The 27,737-nt window shown below is 42.4% G+C and overlaps 1 protein-coding gene across 1 annotated transcript; it reads right to left on the reverse strand.

Moving 5' to 3' along the window:
• Nucleotides 1-384: 384 nt before the first annotated feature.
• ush1c (Usher syndrome 1C) lies at nt 385-26,915 on the reverse strand (the record flags this gene model as incomplete). Its single annotated transcript, XM_083762756.1, has 27 exons — nt 385-484; nt 728-783; nt 1,067-1,176; nt 1,862-1,961; nt 2,104-2,157; nt 2,532-2,573; nt 4,030-4,098; nt 5,526-5,657; nt 6,202-6,255; nt 6,926-7,129; nt 7,208-7,615; nt 8,062-8,178; nt 8,356-8,520; nt 8,727-8,776; nt 10,285-10,589; nt 10,979-11,044; nt 12,365-12,507; nt 13,570-13,626; nt 13,851-13,910; nt 14,095-14,283; nt 15,790-15,847; nt 15,936-15,960; nt 17,583-17,691; nt 19,104-19,242; nt 20,825-20,968; nt 22,821-22,888; nt 26,880-26,915. 27 exons carry the CDS (start codon nt 26,913-26,915, stop codon nt 385-387), a joined length of 3,060 nt encoding a protein of 1,019 aa, XP_083618882.1.
• Between the last annotated feature and the right edge of the window lie 822 nt (nt 26,916-27,737).

A 27,737-nucleotide genomic window follows, 5' to 3' on the forward strand; every position in this document is an offset into this window, starting at 1 on the left:
CCTGCTTTGATATGAAATGAAAAAACTAAAATTCAAAAAAATCCAATGGCAGTCTCCCAGTCAAATTTTGTCACTTACTATGCTAACTTTTTTGCTTTGTAATGTTGCATGTTACTGTCCATGCGGTATGGTATGTAATGTATTGTCAGTATGTATATTATTATAAACATTTTCACTGATTTGAAGTCCCATCCCTAAAAGACTTGCTGTTATTTCTGATTGACAGGGAGACTGTCACATGTGATCAGGTAAGAACAAAAGAATGGGGCCAAAACAGCACCACACCAAACACTCCACCACCCGACCCCCCACGTGCAATAGACAGGAAGCTAAGGCCGCTGACGGGTACATGTATTACCCCGATGAGGGTGAGGTAGTAGGAGGCTACAGTTGAAGTACGTAGCCAGCCAAGCCATGTCTGTATACTGACGCACTGCCTTCAAACCTTCTATTGGCAGTGGGACTGACTGATGCTGATTTAGGGCTGGACACATGCGCGCGCACACACACAGACACAAAAACACGACAACAAATCTCAATACGAACAGTACAAAGTCGTAAGACACTTAAAAATGAGTGCATGCAGCAAACTACATTACTTCATTAGAACAACAACAATTGGAACAAGAAAAACAAAAAACAAAATCGTAAATGAGATAAGCGGAAGTAAGCGACTGAATATTACGCTTGATTAAAATGCGGTAATTCTATTGCAGGGGTTACGTACACTTCATCTTCGTAGTCTTTTGGAGGGGACATCGCCACCACGAGGTCAATCCAGTCCTGAAGAAGAAGAATGAATCGTCTCCAACAACGGTTTCATACAGAGCAGAGCATCGACTAAGGCAGAGATACATCAATAAAACTACAACAAATTAAAAGTAAACTGCATTTGACATGATATGCAAAAGACAAAGACACAGGCCTCTTTTCACAGCATTCGACATGCTGACCGAATGTTGGCAGGAGGAGAATCCCTATTCACTTTGCTACCACATCAAACAATCTCTCTATATATTGCATTGCATCTTCAAATAACAGGTGGTTGAATTAATGTACTACATACCCCTCCACTATTCCAGGCTCTAGCCAGAGAATTCTGCCCTTCAGTCAATGAAGCATCAGTGAGGATCTTCCCATTAACTGCCATGACCTCGTCTCCTGGCACAACACCACCTAGAAACAGACCCACCTCTAAATGCACAGGCATGTTTTGGTACACCCGCGGAGCATACTTACAGACAGACACAATGCTATAGTTGTTTGTTTGTATGACAGCACGGCGGTTGCAGCGGTAGAGGGAAAGGTAGTGTATGAACTATGAACACAACACACTCTCGAAATTAAGAACTCTCAGAGAAAAGTGTTGGTAGACAGGACTCAAACACACAAATATTAACATGATCAATTTTCCATCTGCTGGCAAACCTTTTTTTGTCACCATAAAATCATACTGTTATAATGTAATGACAATTTAATGAATTATCTGTAAACAGATAGGGCCTGGGATTGTTCTCTGCAGAGAAGTACTCGCATAACCTGGTGCACATAATAAACAAGAATACCTCCATTTCAATTTCCATAACAAGAGAAATGCTCACATTCACGCATACATGTACACACACTTGATTTATGAATCATTGATGACCAGATAGATAAGCACAAGTAATACTGAGCAAAACTGACCGAAAGTGAGCCGAGAGGCACGTGCACACAATTGTTTCCATTGGAAACATACATAGGAATAAAGCAAGACAAATGATTTCAAGACTGAATCTGTACTTACAGACACAACCGCAAGAATGTCATATGGTATATTGTACGGTAGTAATACGTATGTGATGATAACTAGCAAACTAACCATGCCTGTCAGCAGAGCCTCCCTCGTACACAGCCGATACCACCAACTTCCCCAGTGGAGAATCCACCCCTCCTTCTAGAGCCATATTGAGATTTCCAGACTGAAAAATTATGAGAAAATAAGATGTGGGATTGCAGCAACCTCATTTCAACCCATGTCATGTACGAAAAACCTCTGATCAATAATGCATCTAAACTACAACATGTCTTCAAAAGGAAGATAAAGGATGCGGTTATTATTACCTTTTTGATTTTCAGTAGTCTCACATCTCTCCCAGCAATCTGCTCTGCAGAGAACTATTTATGAATGTGTCAAAGAGCAAAGTAGAAAGCAGGAGAACGACAAAGTAAGACACAGCACTGAATGAATACAGATAAAATAAATATATGAATCTTTCCACTGAATTATTCTGTGGCCTTCAACAATAGAACAGTCTTGTAGTATGATAACAATGTGGGACAGTATGCAATCAAGACCTATACTGTATAATTGCTATGATTTATGACTTGAGAGAAAATGAAAGTTCATCAGTGTCATTGTTAACAGATCTTTATACAGTATAGTTTAAAGATCTGTTGGAGAGAAAATCAAATTTTCTGTGAAATTCTCTCCAACTGTGTTTAGTGCATTTTCCACACGGAGCCTGATACCAAGCTCATTCATACAATACCATTGAGTAGGGATCAAAGTCTTCTACGTATTTCTGAAATACCTGAAAGACAATCAACAAGGGTGACATTAAAAGAGTTCAAGAGACCAATGGGGGAATCAAAAATGAAAACAAAACAGCACACAAAGGAACATAATAGAGATCCTTGGTGCTGTGATTGCAGTGGTCACATACGGTAGTCAAATGGCTGACCTTTACAGAGACATGTGTGTAGTGAATGTTGTATAAAATTTCCTTTGACAACCAGTTCTATGGTGGGATATATTACTGCAGAATCTTAATGATAAAGTGAGGTGACCTTTAAAATGGTCACATCACACAACACGGCACAAGTGCACACATTAATCAACAAAACAAAAACAAGTCTAAGGGATAAAGAGATATATATGCGCCTGTGAGGCTGTGAGTAGCAGCAGGACAATCTCTGGCAAACACACATCATTTCCCGTTTGCACTCAAACCTTGCATTTAAATTGTCCTTTTCAGACGTTTTCTTTCCTAGGTGGAGACAGCAGCCTGCGCGAGATTACGTGAACATTGATTCAATCTTGACTGAATGTCGTAATGAGGCCGTCATTCACTGCAGCAATTTGAACACAAAGGCGTCATTTTTGACAGGCAAATAACAGAACAATGGCATCTAAGCTGAGACCTCAATGAAGATTGCTCACAACATTGTTTGAAATCAATGAAGGGGCAGTCATGTTGAAGCTACTGTGTTGTTGTACCTAAGGTGAGATTTATTTTTTCTCTTCAATGTTGTAATGCCTACTCCATACTCATCCACAATGTGTTGAGAGCTTGTAGACCTGCTATTTTCGACATGCAGCACAGTTGAGTACAAATCAGGCTAAAAACGGTTTAATATTGTTTTTGCGAATCGTTGGTCTGTAGAAGTAGCTCGGGAGTGGCTTATTGTCGGTATCAACCGGTAACAACGTGGGAGTCTATCCCCGTTACAATGCGCTAGACTCCTGGGAGATGGAGTCTATCCCCGTTACAATGCGCTAGACCCCTGGGAGATGGAGTCTATCCCCGTTACAATGTGCTAGATCCCTGGGAGATGGAGTCTATCCCTGTTACAATGCGCTAGACCCCTGGGAGATGGAGTCTATCCACGTTACAATGCGCTAGACCCCTGGGAGATGGAGTCTATCCCCGTTACAATGTGCTAGACCCCTGGGAGATGGAGTCTATCCCCGATACAATGCGCTAGTCCCCTGGGAGATGGAGTCTGTCCCTGTTACAATGAGCTAGACCCCTGGGAGATGGAGTCTATCCCCGTTACAATGCGCTAGACCCCTGGGAGATGGAGTCTATCCCCGTTGCAATGCACTAGACCCCTGGGAGATGGACGCCCACACCTACCATCAGCTCCCAGTACTAGATTTAAAAGGAACTGATGCACTGACTGAAAAAGACACCCCAAACAAACTAATCCAGAAAGATCAGTGAACTGAGATAAAGGAAATATATTAAACCACTCGAACAGGATTACTTGTGTTGCCTTTTCTCTTGATTTAAATTCCGAGTTGTAAGGCACCATCCGTTTCAGCATCTCTGGAGGCTACAACACAAGTAGAAGATAGAGCAGTGAGCATGAGGCCATGCAGAATGCCACAATGTCATGACCGGTAACACAAAACACAAGCAGCACTTCAGCAGTATCTAGAATTATAAGACTTGACATATTCCATAATAGTTTCTGGGTGTACTTGAGGGTCATAATCGCATAACAATAATAGCACAACGTACAGATTGACCGAAGCCCGTTTTGTGTGCTGTGATTGGTTGAAAAGTGGGTCATGCCATAACGTGATTGGCTGGAGGATGTGTCATTGGCCAATTATTTGTCTTTAAAGTCGGTGGTGATCATTGGTGATTGGCTACGGATGACGTGTCAATTCCGGGGTTGTGAGAGGGAGGCTGAGCTTTGCATAACGTAGATGTGAGGGTTGCGTAGCGGCCCAGAACCTCTAGTTATTTGCATTTACTTACGAGGTAACTATTATTTCTCCACATTGATACCTTCGGTATACTCTCTATTTCATTTATTGTTTGCCTGCGGGATAGGAGACATTAATTTCTCATGAGATATAGTAACCACAGAATAGATTGCCTGTCTGGGGAAGGAAGAGGACAGGACATGACTATGATGGGGTCATCCATCATATTTGTTTCCTGGGACTTATTAAAGTGTCAGGGATTTGTCAGGGACAGAGACATGCTGTTAATGATGACCAAAATAGTGGGAACCTGGTTTTGGCATAATTGTCTCTGTAATCCTTACTCCATTATACCTGGAAAAGCATCTGTGTCATTTGAGCTAAAGCATTATTTGTGACCAGATTTGACTGAGAACCTCCGGCTTTTCACCTGAGGAGAAAAACCTTTTTCATTTTTTTTTATCAAAAAGTTAATGGCACAGGCAGACTCTTCACATACTAGAGCATGTCTGAAATAAGTGCAGAGCTGAAATCGACATGTTAATATGAAATAAATGCTTAAACATGTAGCTAGGTGTAATGTTAGAGTCCGCATAAGTGAACCTTTCAAGCCCGTTTTCTCAACTCGCTGTTTTCTGCAAGACATTACTAGACTATAAGCCATATCTCCAAAACTGGTGCATCAAACTGAACAGCCAATATGTCAATTTGAAGCTATGATTCATACTGCTTTCATAATGAAAAAACTAAAAAATACAATGGCAGTCACTCAGTCAAATTTGGCCACATTTTATACTTTGGCTATTCAAAGATAGCAGATATACAATTTTGAAGAATTTTGAAGAATCGTGAACATTTTAGCAAAATCAATATATTGTTTTAAAGCAAATATTTTAACTCAAATCTTTGCTTCTGGGGGTCCTTGGAACAAAATATTTGAGATGAACTTTAGTTTATCAGAAAAGACATCAGTAGAATGGGCCTCGGGTCTTAATGGGTTAAACAAGGTGAAAGCGGAGGTGGGTACACAGTACAATGTGCTTCTCACCAGGCCTTCAGAGCGCAGCGGTTGTCGAGGTGGATCGGGGCGTGGTTGGACGTTGGAATGGGGCAGCATGACAGGTTTGGACATAGCAGGGGCTGTTGTTCGCCTCTGGTTGGGGGGACTGGGCGCTATATGCTATTGAGGAAAAGAGCCACGATCTCATTACATGCAAGAACGTTTAAGGGGTGCAGCAGTTAATCAAACTAAGAGATTTCATCGACTATAAAAAAGTAATTGATTTGAATAAAATAATAGATTTAGAAAAATAGTGAAAACAGCAGATCTGTGAGCTCAGTCACAATATGTCACGAAGTAACGTGCTGTGAACTCGTAGCTCGGCTATTTTAAAGTATAAAGTAGAGCTTACGTGGTTATTCAGACTAATCAATTTAGTCAGTTGTAAAAATAAAAATAAATCCATAAAAATAAAAATAATGATAAAGAAACTTTTTTTTTTAAAGAAAATAATTGATAGTTTCAGCTCTAAAAATGTAAGTTATGATCGGGTTGCATTCAGAGTTGCAGAGGTTATCCAAACTAGCAATGAGATAGGCTGAGAGAGATTACTTAAAAATAAATAAAACAAACATGAGTTATTCTGCACACAACATCCACAGTGAGAAAGTGTCTGTAAAAAGGGGTTTGTGAACTCTATTATGTGACTTTTACAGAGACTTACCATGTGGCTGCTTGAGGCAGATACACGACTGGCGTGTGAAGTATTTCTCATAACCTGATCAGTGATCACATTGGAATAAAATCAACCCTCTGGCCATTACACAACACAACAGGAACAATGACACGCAAAAACAAATGCAATCCACTCGAGGACATTTCAAAAGCACAGCACGCATATTTTTCTCAGAATGCTTTGAAAACATCACTCCATGAAAGACAAATGTTTCAGCATTCAAAGTATAAAACAGATCGCACGCACACCCACACACACCCCCCCACACACACACACTTTTGCAACCAGGGGTTCTGGCCAGAAGCTATTTGGAGGTCCTCAAGAGAGGAAAAAGCCAGCACTCAACAATGTCCTTAAAATGTATTAGCCTCACTGAGGAGAACACAAACAAATGCATTTCTGCTAGTCAGCTTTCATCAGTGTTTGCTAGTTGTCACGCACTGATGAAGGCTGACTAGCTGAAGAAGGCCATGCAAATACATTTATTTACATTTTTCCTCTTTTGTGATTTAGTTTACCTTTTAGCTTCTTAACTAAGAGTATTGTGCACTGTGATTTCTCTACATTTGGGGTTCCTCGGCATTGCGAACCCCTGATGTGAGTGAGATGATCAGTAACCGCCTAGCAGTGAAAGACATGGGGATACGACGCATTTGAAACCTCAAGGCAGCCAGCAGACACTTCATTCAACCAGATGTGTGAAGCTTCCAACCTTGGGACTGTTGGGGTAGGAGGACACCTCGCTGTTGTTGGAGGAGTAAAGCCCTCCCCTGGGGAGGTACCCGCCCGACTCCCACTCGCTCCTCTGCCCCGGTGGGCTGGAAGAGTACTGGAGGGGCTGCTGCTGCTGACGCTGTTGGTACCTGCCGGTGGGGGCCGGCACCCGCTCCTCGAAGCGGTGCTGGTGATGCTGCTGCTGAGGAGGGGGAGGAGGAGGGGGAGGAGGGGGCGGAGGAGGGGGCGGAGTAGGAGGAGGGAGAGGCGGACGCGGCGCCGTCGAGGACGTCGACCAGGACGGTCGCCGTCCCTGATAGTGGGCGGAGGGGGGAAGCGGGGGAGGCGGGGTGTTCGGGGGAGACGGGGGCTGTCGCATGGGCGGGGGCCGGGGAGCGGTCGACGAGTAGTTGGGGATGTTGGCGTGCAGCATGGGCGGGGGCCGGGGGGTGGTCGACGAGTAGTTGGGGATGTTGGCGTGCAGCATGGGAGAGGGAGGGGGGAGCGGCAGCGGATGGGGCGGGGGCTGGCTAGCGCCGGGCTGGCTGGGCGCCAGCCTCTTCATGGTCCTCAGGCTCGGGTCCACGTCGTCCAGGTTGATGTCGTCCAAGTCGGTGGTGGCCAGGTGGAGACCCCCTGCGAAGCGCTTCACCCTGGGCTCAGAGGCGGGGGAGCCTGGGTGGGACAGCTTGGAGGACGACATGACATGAGACTCATACACTGGAAAATCCTCAGTGGTCTTTTGACTCTGAGAGTCAACATATGCTAGAGTTACAAATGGATAAATTAAAAACTGAGGATTTTACTGTGTAATAGCACTTTTCTCATGTCACTTTTGAAAACTACCGTAGGCCCGGAAAATAAGTCAAAAGGTTGCGTATGTGTTTTTTTCCGTTATCCAAGGATAATGATCCACACAATTTTCAGACAAAAACAATTCTGACTAGGAATGCAAAGACTTTAACCGTACAAAACAAATCTGAATGTAAAGCTGATTATAACTCCTTATCATAAGTGAAAGTAGTGTGGCACAATGCATCAATATATGATGTACAACCTGCTGCATTACTCGCCACATAGGTCTATATAAATTGTAAAATGTCCAACTTTTGAGACTTCATGTGGCTCTCGTACCTCGGAGGAATCGTTCTCCACGCAGGAGATCTGCTCCAACCGAGTTTGGCACAAACGTTCCACCCAGTGCTGCACTTTCTCAGACTCCTCCAGGTCTTCTCTCTCCGTCTCTGAGACCTGGATGTCAACGGTCACAAAGGAGCTCAAGGAATTTATCTGTCAACACTTACTCTGTGAGCAATTACTATACATCACCCAGAGTCATGCAGCGGGGCTAGACAAAGCCACGGCCATCATCAAAGCCAAACGCAACATTTTGCACACGTTTCCACTCCAGCATGTCTTCCAGTTTACCTCCTGCACCAGCCTGCTGATCTTCAGTTGCTTCTCTCGTTCGTACATCCCTTCCTTCTCTTTGGCCAGTTTCAGCTCAAACTCCATCTCCTTCTTATTTTTCTTCAGCTCGGTCATTGTGTCTGTGTTGGAATTTTTCTTCTTTTTCTTCTTCTTGTCTCCTTTCTGAGGTGGCACCATCATCATAATCATCAACGTCATAACGCAGAGCAAGACATTCACCATCACTCAATCATCACAATGACATTACTGTACATGTCGTGTTATTATATTAGACTTGGGATTTTGATTAATTATGGAATTCCAACACTCCCGTGATGAAGTAAACCACTGTACCATCACACCACACAAGTTCAAACAATGTCAAATACCTTGCGGAGTGTGGGCAGTTTCCCCTCATAACGATAAAACCAGCCGAATGCTACGGAGGGAGACGTGCAAAGATCAGTGTGTCCCAATGGCAAGATACATCACACCAAAGAAACCAGTCAACAACACAGCATGCTCACAGCAAACTCCTTAGTTAACTCTGAAAGTGAAAAAATGGACCAGCAAAGGAGCCCAGCAGACAAGGTGTTCAAGGCTAAACGATCCAACTGATGCAGTAAAAACATCCTCAAACCCATTCTGGTTGCCAAAGGAAATCTCGTAAAATGAGAGTGTATTGTCTTTCTGAAATTTGTCATTGAAAGCAGTTAAGCTCTTCAAGGAAATCTAGAATGCTGTATCACCATCAGGTGAGGTGATGATGCGTCTACATTATGAACATCTGGACTCACTTCTCCGACCTCCCCCGCCTCCTCATCTCCATCTGGGAAGGAGCTGGCTCCATCAGCTAAGAGGAGACGGTGTGTGGCGGCAGCAGCAGGGCATGCAGGAGAACACAGACCATGCAGAGAAGATGTGAAGCGAGAGGAAGAAACACACTAACTGCACACTGGAGTGTAGCCTATAGGCCACAGATCCATTAGATCAGTGGTTCTCAAACCTTTTTTTTTTACTACACACAGTGCACAAATGGAACCAAATGGACCCGAAAGGGTGCATTTGGTTCCATGTGTGCACTCTCAGAGTTGGACTTTTAAGGGGTCCATTTAGAACCCCTCAAGGAAGCCTGAGGATCCCTGGTCCCCACTTTGAGAACCACTGCATTAGATCATGTTATGATCATTTTAGATCATTTTATGATCTAATCATAGATCATTTTATGATCTAATCCACTTGATCTATTCCAAACTATGACATAAACCTAGCTACAATTATTTTATTCTCCACCTGGTAATCATGTATAAGTCATGGATGAGGCCTATAAAAGTTTTCTCTCTACACCACATCAATTTGGCAAAAATAGCCAATCCACAAGGTAGAATGCGATGAGTTGTGAGCTTGTAGATCAGCTATTTTCGCAGAATGTCCGTCCCCAGAATAGGGACACTAGGCTTCATGTGGTTAGAATGCAATGATGATGTAACAAATAACCGAGGCTACAGAAATGGTTTATATTATATTATCTCAAGCAAGTTTCAGGACTGATTTTCATTCCGTACTTAAATGAATGGAATCCATGGCTTCCTTGAAGATGTTGCAAGATGTCTTAAGCTTTGGAAAAAGGATGCCAGCAATGTCCAGCAATGTTACAGTGAGTTGTGGGGGTATGGGGAAAACATGCCAGACCACCAGTATGGCCCTTTAAGTCCACACTATTCACTGTCTGATACTGTATAACGCCGAAGCTCCACTGCAGCCATCAGGCGTCCAACAGCTTCGCGTCATCTACAATGCAGGGAATTTTCCCTTTTTGAGTGGTGCTAGCCACTATTATGTGACTTTGTGTGTGTGTGTACCACGCCAATCACACGCTCGCGCGCGCGCCAGGGAGGAGGGCAGTACAGTACAGTACAGTACAGTACACTCCACCGCCGACGTTACCCTGCGTGTTGCATTTGGACAGTGTCGCCCATTCGCCTCGGTTCATTTTTGGCACCATCCAAACGCAACGCGACTCAACACAGTCAGTGGAGCCCCCGGAGTAAGACATGGAGAAAACCTGTGTCATGTCCTTACGAGAGTTCTTCGCCTTGGGTGGTGGAGGAGCTTTGCGCTCAGGTGATATGGGAGTCGACGGGCTCTTGCCACGCTTGGGGCTCTTGGGAGACTTGGGGCTTTTGGGTCTCCCTCTGCTTCCCCAGTCCTCCTCCCAGTCTTTATTGTGTTTTCTCTCCACAGCTTCAATCCTACAGAGGAAGAAAAACAAAGCCCAGTTATACTGTTTTTAAAGGATAACTATAAACAGCTATAGTGTAGATTCTGTCCTTTACAAACATTAAATGCCATTGGCAATGAATGGAGAATTTACGTCATATCTGTGTCTGAGCAAATCGGCTGTCGGTAGTTAGTAGTTAGTGACGTAACTACGGTATGATTCAAGGTTGGTACTGTATGATGTCAATAATTGATTAGAGCGCCCCTCACTTCACACATGTGTGATTTTGTTTAGATCTGCTGGCACACAGCCTAGTAAAAAACAGAGATTAGAGACAAGAGGGAAATGGGAAGAGCAAAAAAAGGAAAAACAGACAGAAAGTGAGAAGCTACTGAGATACAGAACGGTTTGAAGACTCACTTGTCCATTTCCCTACGATAGCGCTCGTCTTCTTCTGTCGTCTTCTGAGTAATCTCCATTTTCCTCCTGTTCAAAACGTGACCAGACACACAGGCATGTAACTCACGTTGTTCTACCTCATGTGATACAGTACTATAATAATATGTTTGACCTGGATGTTACGCCAACAAGGACAACATTAAGGGCAGCAGCTAAAAACCAGGCTGTAGTTTTCACAGTCATGGAAAAGTTTGGCATTTCAGAGACAACACATGAGACTGCTCAGGTTGAGAGGTTTATGGCTGCAATTAACAAATGTAATGTTACTCCTACAACAAATAATTGTGACCTTAGGTTGCAGTTCACTATGAAAACCTGCAAAACCTGTCAGTCATTGCAAAACCTGTCAGTCATTATTAAGTTGTTAGCGCAGCCGCGCCCGGCAGCCGGCAAAATTAGAGTGCTCAACAGGTCAGAAAATTAAGGCCCAGCCCTAACTGGGCTGGCCAGAGGCCACGTCTGGTAATCATAACCTGTCCGTCCGTCACGCCTCGTGAGTCGTGACACTCCATATATGGCCAATACAGAATTCATTCAATTATGTTCTTCTAACTTCATCAAACTCTGTACACTCAAGACACTGCCCCCGCTGCCACCCTTAGATCTCCATATATGGAGCTGATGCTGACCTGTTCTGACATTCCATATGCTGATCTGACCTCATCAAACCCTGTAGGCCTACACTCAAGACAGGCTCTATATATGGCCAGACCTCTTCAAACCCTGTACACTCAAGAAACTGCCCCCACTGCCATCCTTAGATCTCCTATGGAGCTGACCTGTTCCGACATTCCATATGTTGATCTGACCTCATCAAACCCTGTACACTCAAGAAACGCTCCATATATGGCCAGCACAGAATTAATTCCATATGTATCCGACCCCCATACCAAAGCGCCAGCACTCGCCCAGCAGTCTGCCGTCACCCAGGCGGATGCGTGCACGTGGCTGCCGGGCGACAACCTTGTACGTCCAGGACTTTTAAGGAAATGGAAAAATTAAGCTGTGTTCCAATGGATCCAATGTAGTGGTTATTTAGCCACAAGCTCTTGTTAATACTTAAATATTTATAAAACCCACCCACAGACTTAACCACTTTCAACCAGGTGTTCCTATTTGCCATTCTAGGTGAAAATAACAAGATTTCTGCCCGACAGCGATAATAGACTGCTGTAATGTTGAATCATGATTGTTTCCCTTTAACTCAATGCCTAACTCGATGTGCCACACAGGACTGCATATAAGACATCTCTATTTTTAGACCTAACTTATGGTACTGAAACAATGCCCCAGTTATTGTCATTCAACGGGAGACATGGCTCATTAGGTTTCGTCATTTCCACTCACTGCCTCTCCAGCTCTTGCTGTTCTTTATGAATTTTATTGGTCTCCAGCGCGACCTTCTTCTGGTGCATGAGTTCTCGTCTATCGAGCTCTCTGCGGGCCTCCACGGCCAGGCGCTCCTCGTCGGTCATAAACAGCTCGCTGCCCTGAGGGGAGACGGATGGATGGAAAGATAAACACCCGGCAGCATTTCATATAATGTATCGTCCCCAGCAGGACGAGACTATGTTTTGCCCCATATCCGTCCGTCCATCTCTGAACAGCTAATCTTCGCCATCATTTGCCCGATAGACCGACGTGAATTATACCTCCCTTAGCATAGACATCGGCTCTGGGGCGTATGTGCAAAAGTGAGAAACTCATGTCCATATAACTCTATGGCTCATGTCTGCCGCACTTCCGCCCTCAGTATGATACAGGTCGCTCCAATGAATTGCAGCGCCGAATGAGGCGTCTACCTTTCTATGTCTATGGGCGCTAGCCCCTCCAACGTCTGGCTTTCAGACATCACGGCATGTGGCAGCCAAGTCTATGGACTTTTTACGTTTGTCTTATTCATTACGGATCTATTTGATTTTTCATATTCCATCCTGATTGGCTAAGATTGGCATCTAAAGTTTGCAGGAGTGGCTCATTTTGAACAAAATGCCTCACATTATGAGCATCCGATTGCCGTGAAAATATGAATGCACATTCCTACTAGACTGCAAAACTATTTGTTTGATATTACTCCTGTATCCTACATGGCTCCACTGCAAGTGAGGAGCTCACACCAACCAACTTATTGGAGGCAATGTAGGGTTCAGTGCCAAGGACACTTCGACATGTGGACAGGAGGAGCCGGGAGTCGAGCCGCCGACCAGTTATGTGCAGTGACAAATATCACCCTTCCCGGCCAATTGTGTGCATAGACACCAGACAAAGCCAGATGCACTGCAGTGGATTCGCACCCCAAGACACTGTGATGGTGGGAAGCTGCTACGGTATCATTTCTCCATCCGAGCGCCCAATAACATATAAATACACTATACTAACTTTACATGGATGCATCCATTGTTTTCGTGAGTTTGTAGATCTGCATTTGTTGCTATGCGCACACGACACACACACACACACACACACACACACACACACACACACACACACACACACACACACACACACACACACACGTCAAATCCAAGCCCCAAATCAAAGACTCCACTTACGGCCCCGGTCAGAACAGTGATGGTCAGACTCCTGCTGCTCTTCAGAACTCTCACAGCCTGGGGAATCAGGGAAACACAAACTTAACCACAGTATCATTTCACATTCGCTAAGCCACTGGTTCTCAAAGTGAGGTCTGGGGATCAACGCAAGGTCAATGCAAAGTATTCTCGCAAGTTGAAACATAGCTTGAACTTGAGCAAAAAAAAGATAATAATGTGTGAATAATACCTGCATATAAAGTTTCTTGAGTGAAGCAAGTGCATCACAAAACAAACCTCACCTCCTTGTGGTCCACGTTGGTGAAATCCACCCCGTTCACCTCCACTATCTGGTCACCAATCTAGTACACACACAGAAATACAATGTCAATGCCAAATCCTGAGTGTTCATTTAACTCCGAGTGTACAAATGGAACCCAAATAGACCCTTACAGGACCCTTACATGTCTAATTGGTACCGTTTGTACACTTGGAGAGCTACGACCCAGAAAGGACCCAGAAGGGACCCGGATTATCGGCCCTTACCACGAGGCCAACCTCTGCAGACAGAGAGCCTGGCTTGACATTGCTGATGTAGATGCCAGGTTTCTGTGTGGGGCCGCTGGAGATGCTGATGCCCATGCCTTTGGTGCCCACCAGGCTGAGGAACACCTTCTTCTCCTTAATCTCCTTCCCACCCATGGATGCCAGCCCCGCTATGCTGGTCTTTTTCTCCTGAAGGGGAAATAAATACAATTAAGGTCAACAAGAAAGAGATAAAGGAGGCTAGTAAGAAAGAAGAATCTGAATCATTCATATTTCGTCAATTTACTCTAAAATGAGATACAGCACACTCAACTGTCAGTCTTCATTCTAACTAAGTAAGGTGCTGAATCCTTTAAATTAAGGGCAGGGGAGGGCAGCACTACAATTTGACAATTTATTGCAACACAGGCGTTTCGGGCAAGAGAAGACGCCCTTCCTTAGCATTATTCCATCAATTGTATTGTGCATGCAAAATGAGCCAAGGCGATCCAATTTTCTTCACTCCCAACCTGCGTGCGTCCTCAAGTTGAATGTGTGCCGAATGCCGATGTGGGTCTGCTCAAAGCTGAAGCGCCCCCTCCACCCTGCCCGGTCTGGCAGTGTGTTTAAATGTTATTGTACAAATCAAACGGGATGCACTAGCAGATTAGACACACCAAAGAAAGGACTGTGCTTGCGAATGGCAAAAGTAGCCGATCTACGTGCTGAAACATTGTTACATTACATAGGCTATTTGCGCGCTCGCATGTCACTGTGTGTTCGGGGGGCAATACATAGATAGTATGTATAGGGCACGCACATGGCCAGCAGCAGCCCTGTGTGCAGGCCAAGTGATTTTATGTAGTCCCTGTATTTATTATTTAGTAACAAAAGCTAATACACACTTCACTTAGTTTAGGTGCTGGGTTAATTAGGAAAAAAAGCCTGCACAATCATGCTCCAGTATACTTTATTGACGACCTTTCAAGCCAAGGCTCTTCGTCAGGTCAAACTCTCAAAACTCTCAGTACAGTATACTGGAACATGATTGTGTATCAGCACAGGCTTTATTCTTACTTACTTACTTTGTCCTAATAATATGGGTGTTGTGATATTCATTGCGTTGTGTGTATGGTCTTATTTACAGTAGAGGAGGCCTGCTCACCTACTACCCAGGAACATGCATCTGTTGGCCACAAAATAATCTTGTTGTCCACAAAATGATCTTCTACAGTCATGCGAGGTAACATAGGTTATGAAGCATTGTATTGCAGGGCTTTAATAACAGCTGGGTGGCTTCTAGAGATACAGGATCAATAACTCATGTGTTGACGGGTGGATGCATCATGTGTTTTAATATAATGGTTGCTCTGACATAGCTGTAAGTAACAAGCTCCAAAATGTACTTTGTCCTTTTATTTGTTGGTTCATGAATCACAATATACAGAGACATATCCATGTCCCACCAGTTCAGCTTTGAATTGCCCATCTTCCAGACAGAGGATACCGACTATTACCGATGCATCTGACCATGCACACATCTGTGTGGCAATGAGTTGTCTTTCTTAATGTCTTAATTATTTATTCGTCAATTTACGTGTAAAATACAAAATCTCAAATCTCCCCTCCAGATGCACAGACCATGTTAAAAACTCTCTTGATCCACAGGCTGACACAGTGATGTGCGACTGCATGATGCAATCAAAAGAAACTCACCCCCGACTCGGACACAAACTGGTCCACAAAGTGCCACTTGAGGGGCTCATCTGTTCCACTGATGAGGACAAGAAACAGTGTGAATGCTCCCTCCAGTCAGCACCACTTAACGGTCACATCTATAACGGCAAGATAAATGATCTTACCTCTTCACTGGGATCAATCCCACATCTACAGACACAGAAAGGGACATGTATCAAACAAGACAAAATATAGTCATAGACGTTGGAGGACATTCCGTTTCAAAGTCCTGGGTATTAAATTTAAAAATAAAATACTTTATGGAAGCAAGAAAGAGAAGCAAGTAGACTAAATCAAATGAATAGGTTATTTTTCTTTTGGGGGTATTTTTGTTACAGTTGATACTTACTACTACTAGGCTTGGGCGATATTGATTTTTGGATATCGGTATTGATACCGTGAATAATATCGCGATTATCGGTATTATCGATTATCAGCCTTTTTAATTTGGCTGGAACCCGAAATGCTGCCAAACAGCAGTATTTCCAGATGTTTTTTTATGAACCAACTTGCTAGGACTCGTTACTCTCACCGGCGCCATGTTTTGTTTACTTTCCTGGGCGGAGGCGGTCCGACAACGCTGCTGTCGCCTCGTTGCCGTAATTCAGCGTCAGTGCCAGTCAATGCATGGACACTAAGTTATTAGGCAAATTATAGTCGTTTAAAATGAAATACTTGTAAATTCATCACACAGACACACACATACAGTTATGTAGATGTTTATTTAAAAGAAAATCCATATTTACATGACGGTAAAATTATGATATTGGGTATTATTTTCGATATTATTCGATATTCGATTTCGATATTATTTATATAGTCCACGATATTACCGATATTGATTTTAAATATCGCGATAAACGATAATATCGATATATTGCCCAAGCCTAACTACTACTACTACTACTATACTATTTTGTCCTCTACATTCAACCCATCCTGTCTACTACGAGCAGTGGGTGCTATTAACCCATTTAGACCTGAGGACGATTCTATAAATGTCTTCTAAATCCTAACAGTTTTGGCAGAGGAATAATAAAAAAAACGGGCCTTAATTCAACGGGTGGATTCTTATTTGAGACACTTGAACTTGGAAAATGCAGTACTTTTCCTCAAAAACTGCCTAAATAATTGTGGCACTGGCTGTCAAACAGCCTTGGTGTGTGAACATACTGCAGTGCCACCTACTGGTTGAAAGATATACCTACGTTCCAAAGCCATTAAACTGAAAAATGTAATTGCTCACTTCACTACCACATATCCATGAAGATACTAACAGCAACTGAGCAACATTACACTACATCACACACTACCACATATCCATGAAGATATTAACAGTAACACTACACTACATCACATACCCATGAATATATGATGACTAATATAATGACAAATGTGACTCTTATACTGCTGTCTCTATCTTTCACACCTGCTGTGTTCTCATTACATCTGTACTTTTTGTGCTGCCACACTACATGTCACAAAGGAGTGCGTTTCACACCAATATAAATGTTAATTTGCATTTGAGTTCTTATTTTCCATGCAGTTTAGTTTATTTACTTGAACTACCGTAGGCATAATACAGTTTACCTACAGTATTTGATATGATAGTTAACAATACTCACCTTTATATTATTGTGCATTTATATACTTTAAACAATTATTTTAATAGAGTCTTCAATAAGTTACTGTTGAACCGGTCAGGGGTTCATAACCCCACCAAAGAGCATCGCTTTAGCATTTTACTGTGACTGAGCCTGTGATTGACTTACGTCTGACTTTGAGTGACACAGTCTTCTTGGTCTTGATGAGGCTGATGACCTCCTCATGGATGCAGGTGGAGATGGAGTATCCGTTGATGCGTACAATTTCATCCCCAACCTGAAAGTCATGGAGGACACAACCTTATACGTTTACTGAAAAAGACACGCCTCTGTTTCACGCCATTGATCCATCTTCGTGTCTGCCAGATGCAGTACACTACTGCCCTGCTAATCCAATACTACGTTATTTATAGAGCACATTTAAAAGTGCTGTAGCCTGGCTTGGCCATACTAATATCACACTGAGGGCAATGCACCGGCAGATTTGAGTCTGGCCACTGTGAGGCTAAAAGTACTGTACAATCTCAGTAAAATAATATTAAAATAATAATAAGAGCTAATAACATGTTCCTCCATTTTGTATATCACAGCCTCTATATTAGACATTGTACTGTGACGTCAGTATCATTGTTTTAATGAATGAAAAGTTATTGAAATCAATCTGTATGGTATATGGTAATTGCGACCGCAGCGGAGAGAGAGAGAGAGAGAGAGAGAGAGAGAGAGCATTTGGGAAACCATGTACCCCCTAATTATGCATAATTAGGTGGTACAAGTTCGGTTTCACTCAGAAGCATATAGACATTATTTTCCCTGTCCTTTGTAATTGTGTAGGCATATGTATGAGAGAACATTAAACGATAGATAGATATTAGCTCTGATCCATAGCTCTAATGCAAATGCTGTTGCATTTAGAGCTAGGTTACCGATGACTTCTGGGGCTCAGAATTGGTGAGAAGCCAAAACGTTATTTTTATTCACGCTAAAGACGAGAGGCTGGTCTGCATTTATGCGAGCCCCGGAAGTCATCGGTAACATACTGTAGCTCTAAATGCAACGGCATTAGAGCTATGGACCAGAGCTAGATAGATATGATAGTCTACAGTGTAGAATGTAGAGTGTTGAATGTGCCAAAGGACAGTGTAGACTCTACACTGTCCTTTGGCACATTCAAAGATAATGCTGACTATACAGCGTGGATATAGGCTATTAGATGCAGCTTACCAATTAGGCTCAGCTGTGCACATACAGCCGAATTGATCAAATAGGCTAAGCAAGACATTGAGCGCAACTCAGATGATTCCATGAGGAGAGAGAGAGACAGGAGAGGAGGAGACAGACAGAGAAGGGGATCTTCTCTTCGTGGGTTGGTTGACCCGCCTCGGCTGCTCCGAGATATTGCGTTGGAATCTATAACATTAATATAACGTAGAGTTGTTGTGTGAAAATAATAAAAAGTCCCCCCTTCAGTTTAGCATAAAACTGGAGGTCTAGAACTTCGGGTCATGTGATCAGTGACATCACATCGGTGTACGCCTACAGAGCTTTATTATTTCCACACAACAACTCTAAGTTATATGAATGACAGTTCAATGTTGAAAATGAGTGGTAATCCCCGATAATTTATACTAGTTTTACTGTTGTAACATATTGTTAGTGTTGGCAGACAATATATTGACAGATGTGTACCTGAAGGCCTACGTTCCCAGCCTGACCATCCTTGACAATCTGTGATATGAAGAGACCACAACCAAACTCCACCCCTCCCCTGACACTCAGACCGAGCCCGTCAGGGTGTGTTCGATCCAAACGAACCTCCTTCAGCTTCCTGGTCAATAAAGACAGATCAAAAATTATTAATTTATAAAGATGGGCGATCTTCATTGGAGCCACTAGTGGCGAAATGGTACACAAAGCCTACAAATGGTCTCCTAAATAAAGTGGGCGTGGTTTACTTTTCCGACCTTACCACCACCCTCCCTCTCCCAGGCTGACAACAACACTGACAACGGAAATCAGCCCCCATCAACCAAGAGTCTAAGACAGTTATGGAAATTATATTATTATTAAGCATTGGAACACACATTTTATTTCCATTTTATGTCCATTCATTTTGTTATTATAATATTCACATATTCTCATCTTAAATATGGGCCCAGAGCCCCCTGTGTGTCGTCCGTCAAGTAGCAGATGGACAGAGAGACTCTTCCAGACTCCTTTCAAATCTTGCGAGAGTTTGTTGCTGGGATAAAGAAATGTTGATAACAAAGTAGACCTTTCTCCTGATTTGTCTCGCTAAAAGAAGCCACTTTACTATGAATATCTTGTAAATATCGTGTGCCTTGTGATGATTGGGTCCAGTATTTAGTTCAGTGATCATGGAGTTAAGGAATGGTTCAGCTGTGTTCACGTTCATTCTCCCATTGGAAATGAATAGACTCCAACATTCTTCCTGTCTCCTAATAATGTGGCCGCCCCCTTCACGCAGATACAGGAAGTAATGCAAAGTTGGCCCTTGAGGAAAGGTGGGCAAAGTCTATCAAATGAAGAAAGGGAATTTGCAGAGAAGAGACAGGGGTAACAATACTACTATAAAATGCCTCAATGCCTACAAATCTAGACTAAAAAATACTGTTAATTTAAGTGGAATGCTGTGTTCACACTATACATGAGTATTTTGGCCGATTGCTGGGTGGAGACCACTCCCCCTCTAGTGGTGTAAACTGGCAAACACAAAGGCAACAGGCCATTTTCCAATGGAAGCCTGCAGTATAAGATTCAAACGGATGCCAAAAACACATCGCTGCATGATTGTCACTGCTAGTGTGAACGCATCATAAGATTTTTACACTCTGGCTTAATTTTAACTGTTATTTGGAAAGAAAAAACAAGACCTCAGACCTCTCCAGTTAACCCTCAGTGCTCTAAATTAATCATCAAATCATTAAGATTTTGGAAACTAGCACCCAGTGGTGTAAAGTAACTAACTACATTTAATTAAGCACTGTACTTTTTCGAGGTTATTTTACTTTACTGGAGTATTTCCCCAGTATTTCTACTTTTACCTCTATTCCACTACATCTCAGATTCAAATATTGTACTTCAGTCACTACACTACAGTCCTATACATTTTGGCCATTTGAAAATAGCAGATTGTGAGCTTGTAGCTACCATCAATACCATTTTCAAAAGATTTGAAATGAGACAGTCTTCTTTTGTACTATACTATAAGTATAACTAGAAGTATATTTTGCATACAATTATTTTGTACTCATTTTACTCAAATAAGTTACAGACTTTTCCTTGTAACAGAGTATATTGCAGTATTGCAATATTTTACTTACAAAATGTAGTATTTCTTCCACCACTGCTAGTACCGTATGTGTAAAAATGTGCTCTTCTATCCTCACCGTGACCTCTTAGGTGTCATCAGGTCGTACTCCACCTGGTGTTTGAGTGGGATGAGGGGTCGGATGGCATCGAACAGGGGCAAGCGGCTTGGGTCATTGATTACCAGCTTTAGGTCCCCAACCAGCACGGGCAACTCCATAGATCTGAGAGGAGGTAGAGGAGGGAAGTTCACTTCGGGGAAGAGAGCAGTGAATTTGGACTCTGCTCCAGTGTTGATTTCGTCAACTAAAACTAAGACGAAAAATGTTCGTCGACTACCTTTTTCCACTGACGAAAACTAAATGGAAACTAAATAAAACTGGTGACTAAAACTAAGACTAAATATAGTACTGACAACTAGTCAACAAATACAAACTAGACTAAAATGTTAGGAAGGGACTAGTGGAGAAGAGATCCAGTATACGTTATTTTACAATTAGTTGCATGCTGAAAATAGACCATCTACAAGCTCACAACGCGTCGCAGTGCGACACGTTGTGAGCTTGTAGATCAGCTAGTGAAAAACTAGACCAACGCTAAAACATTCGCTATACGCAACAAAAAAAAATACGCTAAAACTAAATTAAAACTATTCAAGAGACTATAATCAAAATTTGCTGCCAACAACAGTGAAAGCTAATGACATTAATAGTGTATGTACAAGCAAAACATGGGCACCATAATGTAAGTTAGCAGGGGTATTTTCACTAATAGCTTAATTTCAAAGCCCCAGCGCGTGGGATTGCATTTTTACACCGCTAATGTACGTGTCCCTCTCATGCTACACATCAACTAAAGTACTGTACAGCCTTCAGCACTGCTTTAGAGTTGCATTAATTAGCCTTATAGCCTAACAGTATGACAACATCATGATTGTAATGGAAAGGTCTTTCATTAACAATTCCAAGAGGGCAAAAGGCAACGAATGCATCAATTAAAAGGGCAATGTGCAGCTACTGCATCAAATCTGTCCACCTGGCTTGGTACATGCATTATTAATGATGCCATTTCTGTTCTGCCTGGAAAATGAAAGCAAAAAAAAAATAAGAGCAGTCCAGGCTTAGTGGAGCATAGTGGAAACTGATCAGAGGCTTACCCAGTAGGGTCTCAGGACACTGGCTCCATACAAAGATGAATGGAAACCTCCATCCTCTGTTAATCCCCCCCCCCCCATCATCTCCTGCTCTAAGACGGTGTGGTTATCAGAGACCTTAATAAGGCCACACCTCCCTCTATATCACTGGTTCCCAAAGTGGGGTCTGGGAACCCCCAGGGGTCCTTGATCGAGTTCCAGGATGATCCCCAGCTAAATGATTTAGAACCAAATGGACCCTTATGGGTCTGCAACTCTGAGAGTGTACAAATGGAAGCAAATGGACCACTCTCAGAGTTAAATTATCATTGATTTTACAACATACATTGGGGTCCCAGAGATAGAAATGCCATTAAATGGGGGTCAGTAGACTAATATGCATGTCAAACTGGGAGTCCTTGAAATTAAACGGGTTGAGAATCACTGCTCTACTGTATATCACTGGTTCTCAATGCCCGTCCGAAAATACCCTTATGGGTCTGTAACTCTTTCTTTGTTTTTATTGTGTAGATTGGGGTCCCAAAGATTAAAGTTGTCATTTAAATTTGTACACTCTTAGAGTTATAGACCTGCAGTCCATTTGGACCCCTGTTGGGTCCCGGACCAGACATTGAGACACAGTGCTCTTGTGATGAGTCTTAACATACAGTAGGCCTACAGGTATAAACACACTGTGTGTATCAGTCAGACCTCTACTGTATTGAGGAATGTGTAGTATGCCATTTTTACAATTAAACAGCCACAAATTTCAAAAAATAAATAAATATTTACTTCAGCAAGCATCAACATTTCCTTTGCATATCCACATAGAGTAGAACCAGAAATTGTTGGAAGGCTACCACCTGCCAATAAAATGTGCGCACACACACACACACACACACGCGCACGCACACAGGCATCTACTGGTGGCAGAAGGTACTCACTGGTGATACATGCGCAGAACATCGTAGAGGTAATCCTTCTCTGCTTCATTGTCAATCAGCAATTCCACCTGCAAGAGAAAAAGAAATGTGGGTTCCATCCTTTAAGGTTCCATCCCCATCATCACTGTAGACAGCATGACAGTCAGACACACCGGAACAAGACCTGTAGCAGTCCCAGATGAGGTGACCACTGGATTCTCTCACCTCACTGACGCTGACTCATGCCTGTGTGTGCGTGCGACGTGTGTGCGTGCGTAAATGGCAGAGCATGTCGGCAAACCTGATGTCGGCTGAACTGCTGCAAAAAGGTTTTGAGGAAGCGTTTTGGCCAATCACTGATGTAGCACATTGCCCCCCGTTTCCCCCCTCCGAGAGCGAGAAACGACACGTGTCCTGCGCTGCCCCCTAATGAGAGGGTCTTCTTCTATCACCTGTAGAGTCCCTCACTCTTGTGTTAATAGCCTCGTTGCAGGCTAGCTCGTCTGTTCTCTTGTGTCCAGTGATGAAGGCACACCACCAGTCTAAACAGATCCTATGAAGTGCCCTTCCCTAACCAGCAGACAAGAGGAGGTAAGGGAGCGACGAGAGGCTTTAGTGAGGTCACTCAGCCCAAGCCGTGTCACCTTACTTACGTGACAACTAGCCCACCACCAGTGGTGGGAAAAAGTACTCAAGTCAAAGTATCAATACTTCAATATAGAAAGTAAAAGTGTACTCAAAATGTACTTGAGAAAGACTCAACTCATTCTTGTGCAGAATGTCCCATTTCAAGTTTTCAAATGTATAACAAATCTTTATTTAAATAGCAGATCTACAAGATCACATTGCATCACATCACGACACGTTGTGAGCTTGTAGAACGGCTATTTTAAAAAGTGGTTAATGTATGTTTTGTAATAATTCAAATCTAAAAAGTACAGTAGTAGGAACTAAAGTTTTCAAATAAATATAGTGGAGGAAAAGTACAATATTTTGATCAGAGATGTAGTGGATACATATAAATAAATAAATACGGGACCAAATGGACCCGTAAGGGCCCATGCAGGTTCCATTTGTACACTCTCATTCTTTCAGCATTAAATTACCACTCAGGATTTTACAGTGTACAAAGTAGAGACACATACCGCAGGGCTTGACATAAGGCTTGTCCTGTTGTCCGGGACAAGTAATAAATCTTTCCAGACAAGTGCATTAAAATTGTACATTGTTGGACAAGTGAAGTGGTTTAACTTTTTTCTGTGACGCTCCTAGCAGCCAACAATATTTATCTGGCAATATGGTGATTTCCTAATAATCACCTTTCCAATATTGTTAATAGCCCTAGAATGTCTGTGATCTTACATACATTTCATGTATTCCAAATACACAGCCATCGATCGGTCCTTTCTGTGCATGGTTAGCAGACTGACCATGTCAGCATTTAAACTTCATCACTGCGTGTGCACCCAGTAATTAATTCCTAAGAAAACAGAAAACATGTTGCCACTTTTTCACAAGGAAAGTTGGACTGAAAATATGAAAACTTCCTTTGGGAATAGTCAATTTTTGGGAAGCACAAATGACTGGTGTGTTGTGAACTTGTGATTGTTGTGGGGTAATTGATTTTCTATTTTCTATTTTCTATTTTCTATCCATCTATTTTGTGTGCCCCATACATTTGTACTTCCAAAAGGAATTTTTGATGTGTTCAGTAACTTCAGTTCAGTCTTGCACTCATTCCGGGCCCCTTGCTGGAGATAATGTTGTCCATGTGCAGCTTGTGGAAAAGTGTAGATATTTTACTAAATACACGTTTTCTGCCTGAACCTTCAAATGTATGTAAAATTATAGACATTCTAGGGCTATTAACTTGTAAACTAAGAATATTAATCTAATAAACATGTATTCAGTATTCACCAAAACCAACTTACAGTTAGTTGATTTACAATGTATTTGTGTGTGCTTGTGCTAAAGACAAGTGACTTTTGTGCCCGGACAAGTGAATGGGAAATGTACTTGTCATTTTCCAAGTGCCAAAAAGTTAATGTCAAGCCCTGCATACCTCTGGATGCGAGTGAGTGAGTGAACACAAATGTATGTATGGATATTGCAGAATGCTCTCACTCAAAGTCTCAAACACAACCACACAAACTTTTCTCAGAATTGAATTAACAATCTGGATTTTACTGTGTACAAATGTATTGGATTGTGAGATAGAAATGAGTAATGTTGTCACACCTCACATGATGCTGAGTCAGTCCCATAACTCCCATTGTAGTGATATTATATGCAGGATTGCCATAAGAAATAAATGCATTATATACTGTATTTAGAGGGTATTCAAAGATTCACAGCAACACTGTGCTTCCATGTGACATGGAACAGGATGCATAATAGTGCGCTTTACACTGTGCATTACATTCCCAGCCCAGCTTTCCGGGTTTGTGTAAACGCAAACATTGGCTAGAGCAAAGTACATACTGAGTGAGGACAGAAAAGTGAAGATGGAAATTAAAAGTGAGGACGCAAATTGTGATTGGCCAGAATGAGATGATGTATGATAAGAGCGCCCCTCACTTCACACGGGGGTGCTAGCCCCTCCTATAAACAGCTAGTGTACTGTAGATTCTGTCTTAACTCTTAACACTAAATGCATTTGACAATGAATGTAGAATTTACGTCATATCTGTCTGAGCAAATCGGCTGTCGATATGTCGGTGGAAACCCTTGGCCAATAAGGGACCACCATTCTTGGTGACGTAACTAAGGTATGTTTCAAGGTTGGTATAATTTATGGTCAATAATTGATTAGAGCGCCCCTCACTTCACACGGGTGATTTTATTAAATTTTTGTTCGATATGAAGATGCATCGATTGTGGCATCCATAGAATTAGCATAGGATGCCAGTGTGAGAGCAAAGTATAGGTGAACAACTAATGACCTATCTAATATCTATACAGCTTATAGGCCTACTATGTGGTGTGGTTATGAGGTTGCTGTGTGTCACGTGTGTGGGTGTGTATTTGTATGGCTGGTTTTATGGGTGTCATAAACTTCTCCAACTCAGATCTAAATGCACTCTCACACACACACACACACACACACACACACAGTGACGTGCGGCACTGAGGAAGACTTTGGAACCATAAGACAGGGCAGTTACAGTGAGAGATGCAACATTCATTTGCAATGGGGTAGCCCGTTTTTCATCATTTCAGTCCATATCAACCTTATCGTGTAAATGGAAGAGGGGGGATAGAGTGAGAGTAGCCAATGTCACCATCATGAACAATGCCTTGTTGTTCTGCTATCCTCTTCTCTCAGTGAGGCAGTCCCTCTAATTGCTGCTGTAACTCTCCAATCTATTCCGCTTAGCTGCTCATCTCTGACACTGAATTATCAATTGTTGCCCTTTGTGAAGACTAATAAGACTGCTAACCATGCACATGTACTGTACAGTATATACCCTTGCATGGTCTGACACTGAAAACGCCCTGAACATATCATGTTCCCTTCCTCTTTTACTCACAAAATGACCGTCTCCAGGACTTTACAGGGATGTGGACTGGAGTCTTGTGGACCATATCTGCATGTCTTTTATGAAAGTAATATGCAACCAAAAGCAACCAATTTTGACCAGCTTGTTCTCAACAATGTATTCAATTAAATGCCAATGTATTAAATTATGTGTCCAGGGAATTTATAGATTATGCAAGGGCAGTTAATTAATAACATAGCCCAATGACCAGTAAGCCCAATGTAGGTCTATTGCGTTTGTGTTACAGGAAATAGCTAGACTATGGTATTTGTGTTATATTAATATTACACAAACAGGCTACAGGTAGCCTATGTATAGTTAAACCGAACCGTCCTAATTAAATACAATGTGAAACTGTCAAAGCCACCGTTTACACAGTAACCTAGGTCAGGCACTCAGGCCCAAGTAATAACACCTGTACAACCGTCCTGTTCGCTGCGCTGCCCTACCTGCTACCGTACCGTATACGTTTGTTTTAAGAGGAGAATGATGTATTAGTCATAGTAGTGGTCATCGACGGTAGGGCTTGAAATGATCTTACCTTGTGTCTGAATTCTCGGGCAACTTTACGTTCCATATTTGGCAGAATGGAGTCACTGTAGTGGGTGTCTGTGTGTGTTTGTAGTCTCACTGACTGCTGCTCTCAGGCTGCTCTGCTGCTGACTGACTAATGAGAAGAGATGGGTGTCCCACTCCCAGTGTCCCTGACACGCTGGTCCTATCAGCTGCCTGCTGCCGACACAACAGCGAATCCTGAATAACACATTGGTCAAATAAAAAACATTATAGATACATTATTGATTGATTGCTTGATTGAATACTTAATTCATTAATCAGAAATGTAAACAGGCTAAAATGGATGCACTCTTCTGTGTTTTCATTTTGGTGGGGACGACAGACTGGTCTAGTCTGCGCTCTGGACTGGACCAGAGAGCTATTATATATTTTTAAAATGAATGAACACAAAAAGAAAAACGACTCAAAGAAAGTCTACATTTCAGTATGGGGCTATCGCTACACAGTATTAAGTGCCACTATGTGGCAGTATAACCCAGACCAAAACTACCGAGTAGTATACGTTTTCCCCAGAAGAACAAGGCTCCGTCTTTTGAGCTAATTTAGAACTTCCTGTCTGAGAGCTAGCTAATTTAAGACATCCGGTTGCCTTCAGAATAAAATAAGGTTATTTAATTAATAATTATTACATTACATTATTAGTATTATTATTACATTACAGTTATTGTAAAGACACACATTATGTTTCTGTGTAAAAATAAGTAATTAAATAACATCAAAAAGTTATCTAAATGGATAAATGCTATTCACTGGAGTGAATATTCTATTATATTCTAAAAACGACTTATAAATCCTAAAGCCTTGTTTATACTTCACTGTGCAA

Source organism: Protomyctophum parallelum, assembly GCF_964188405.1.
Source record: "Protomyctophum parallelum genome assembly, chromosome: 4".
Lineage (NCBI taxonomy): Eukaryota > Metazoa > Chordata > Actinopteri > Myctophiformes > Myctophidae > Protomyctophum > Protomyctophum parallelum.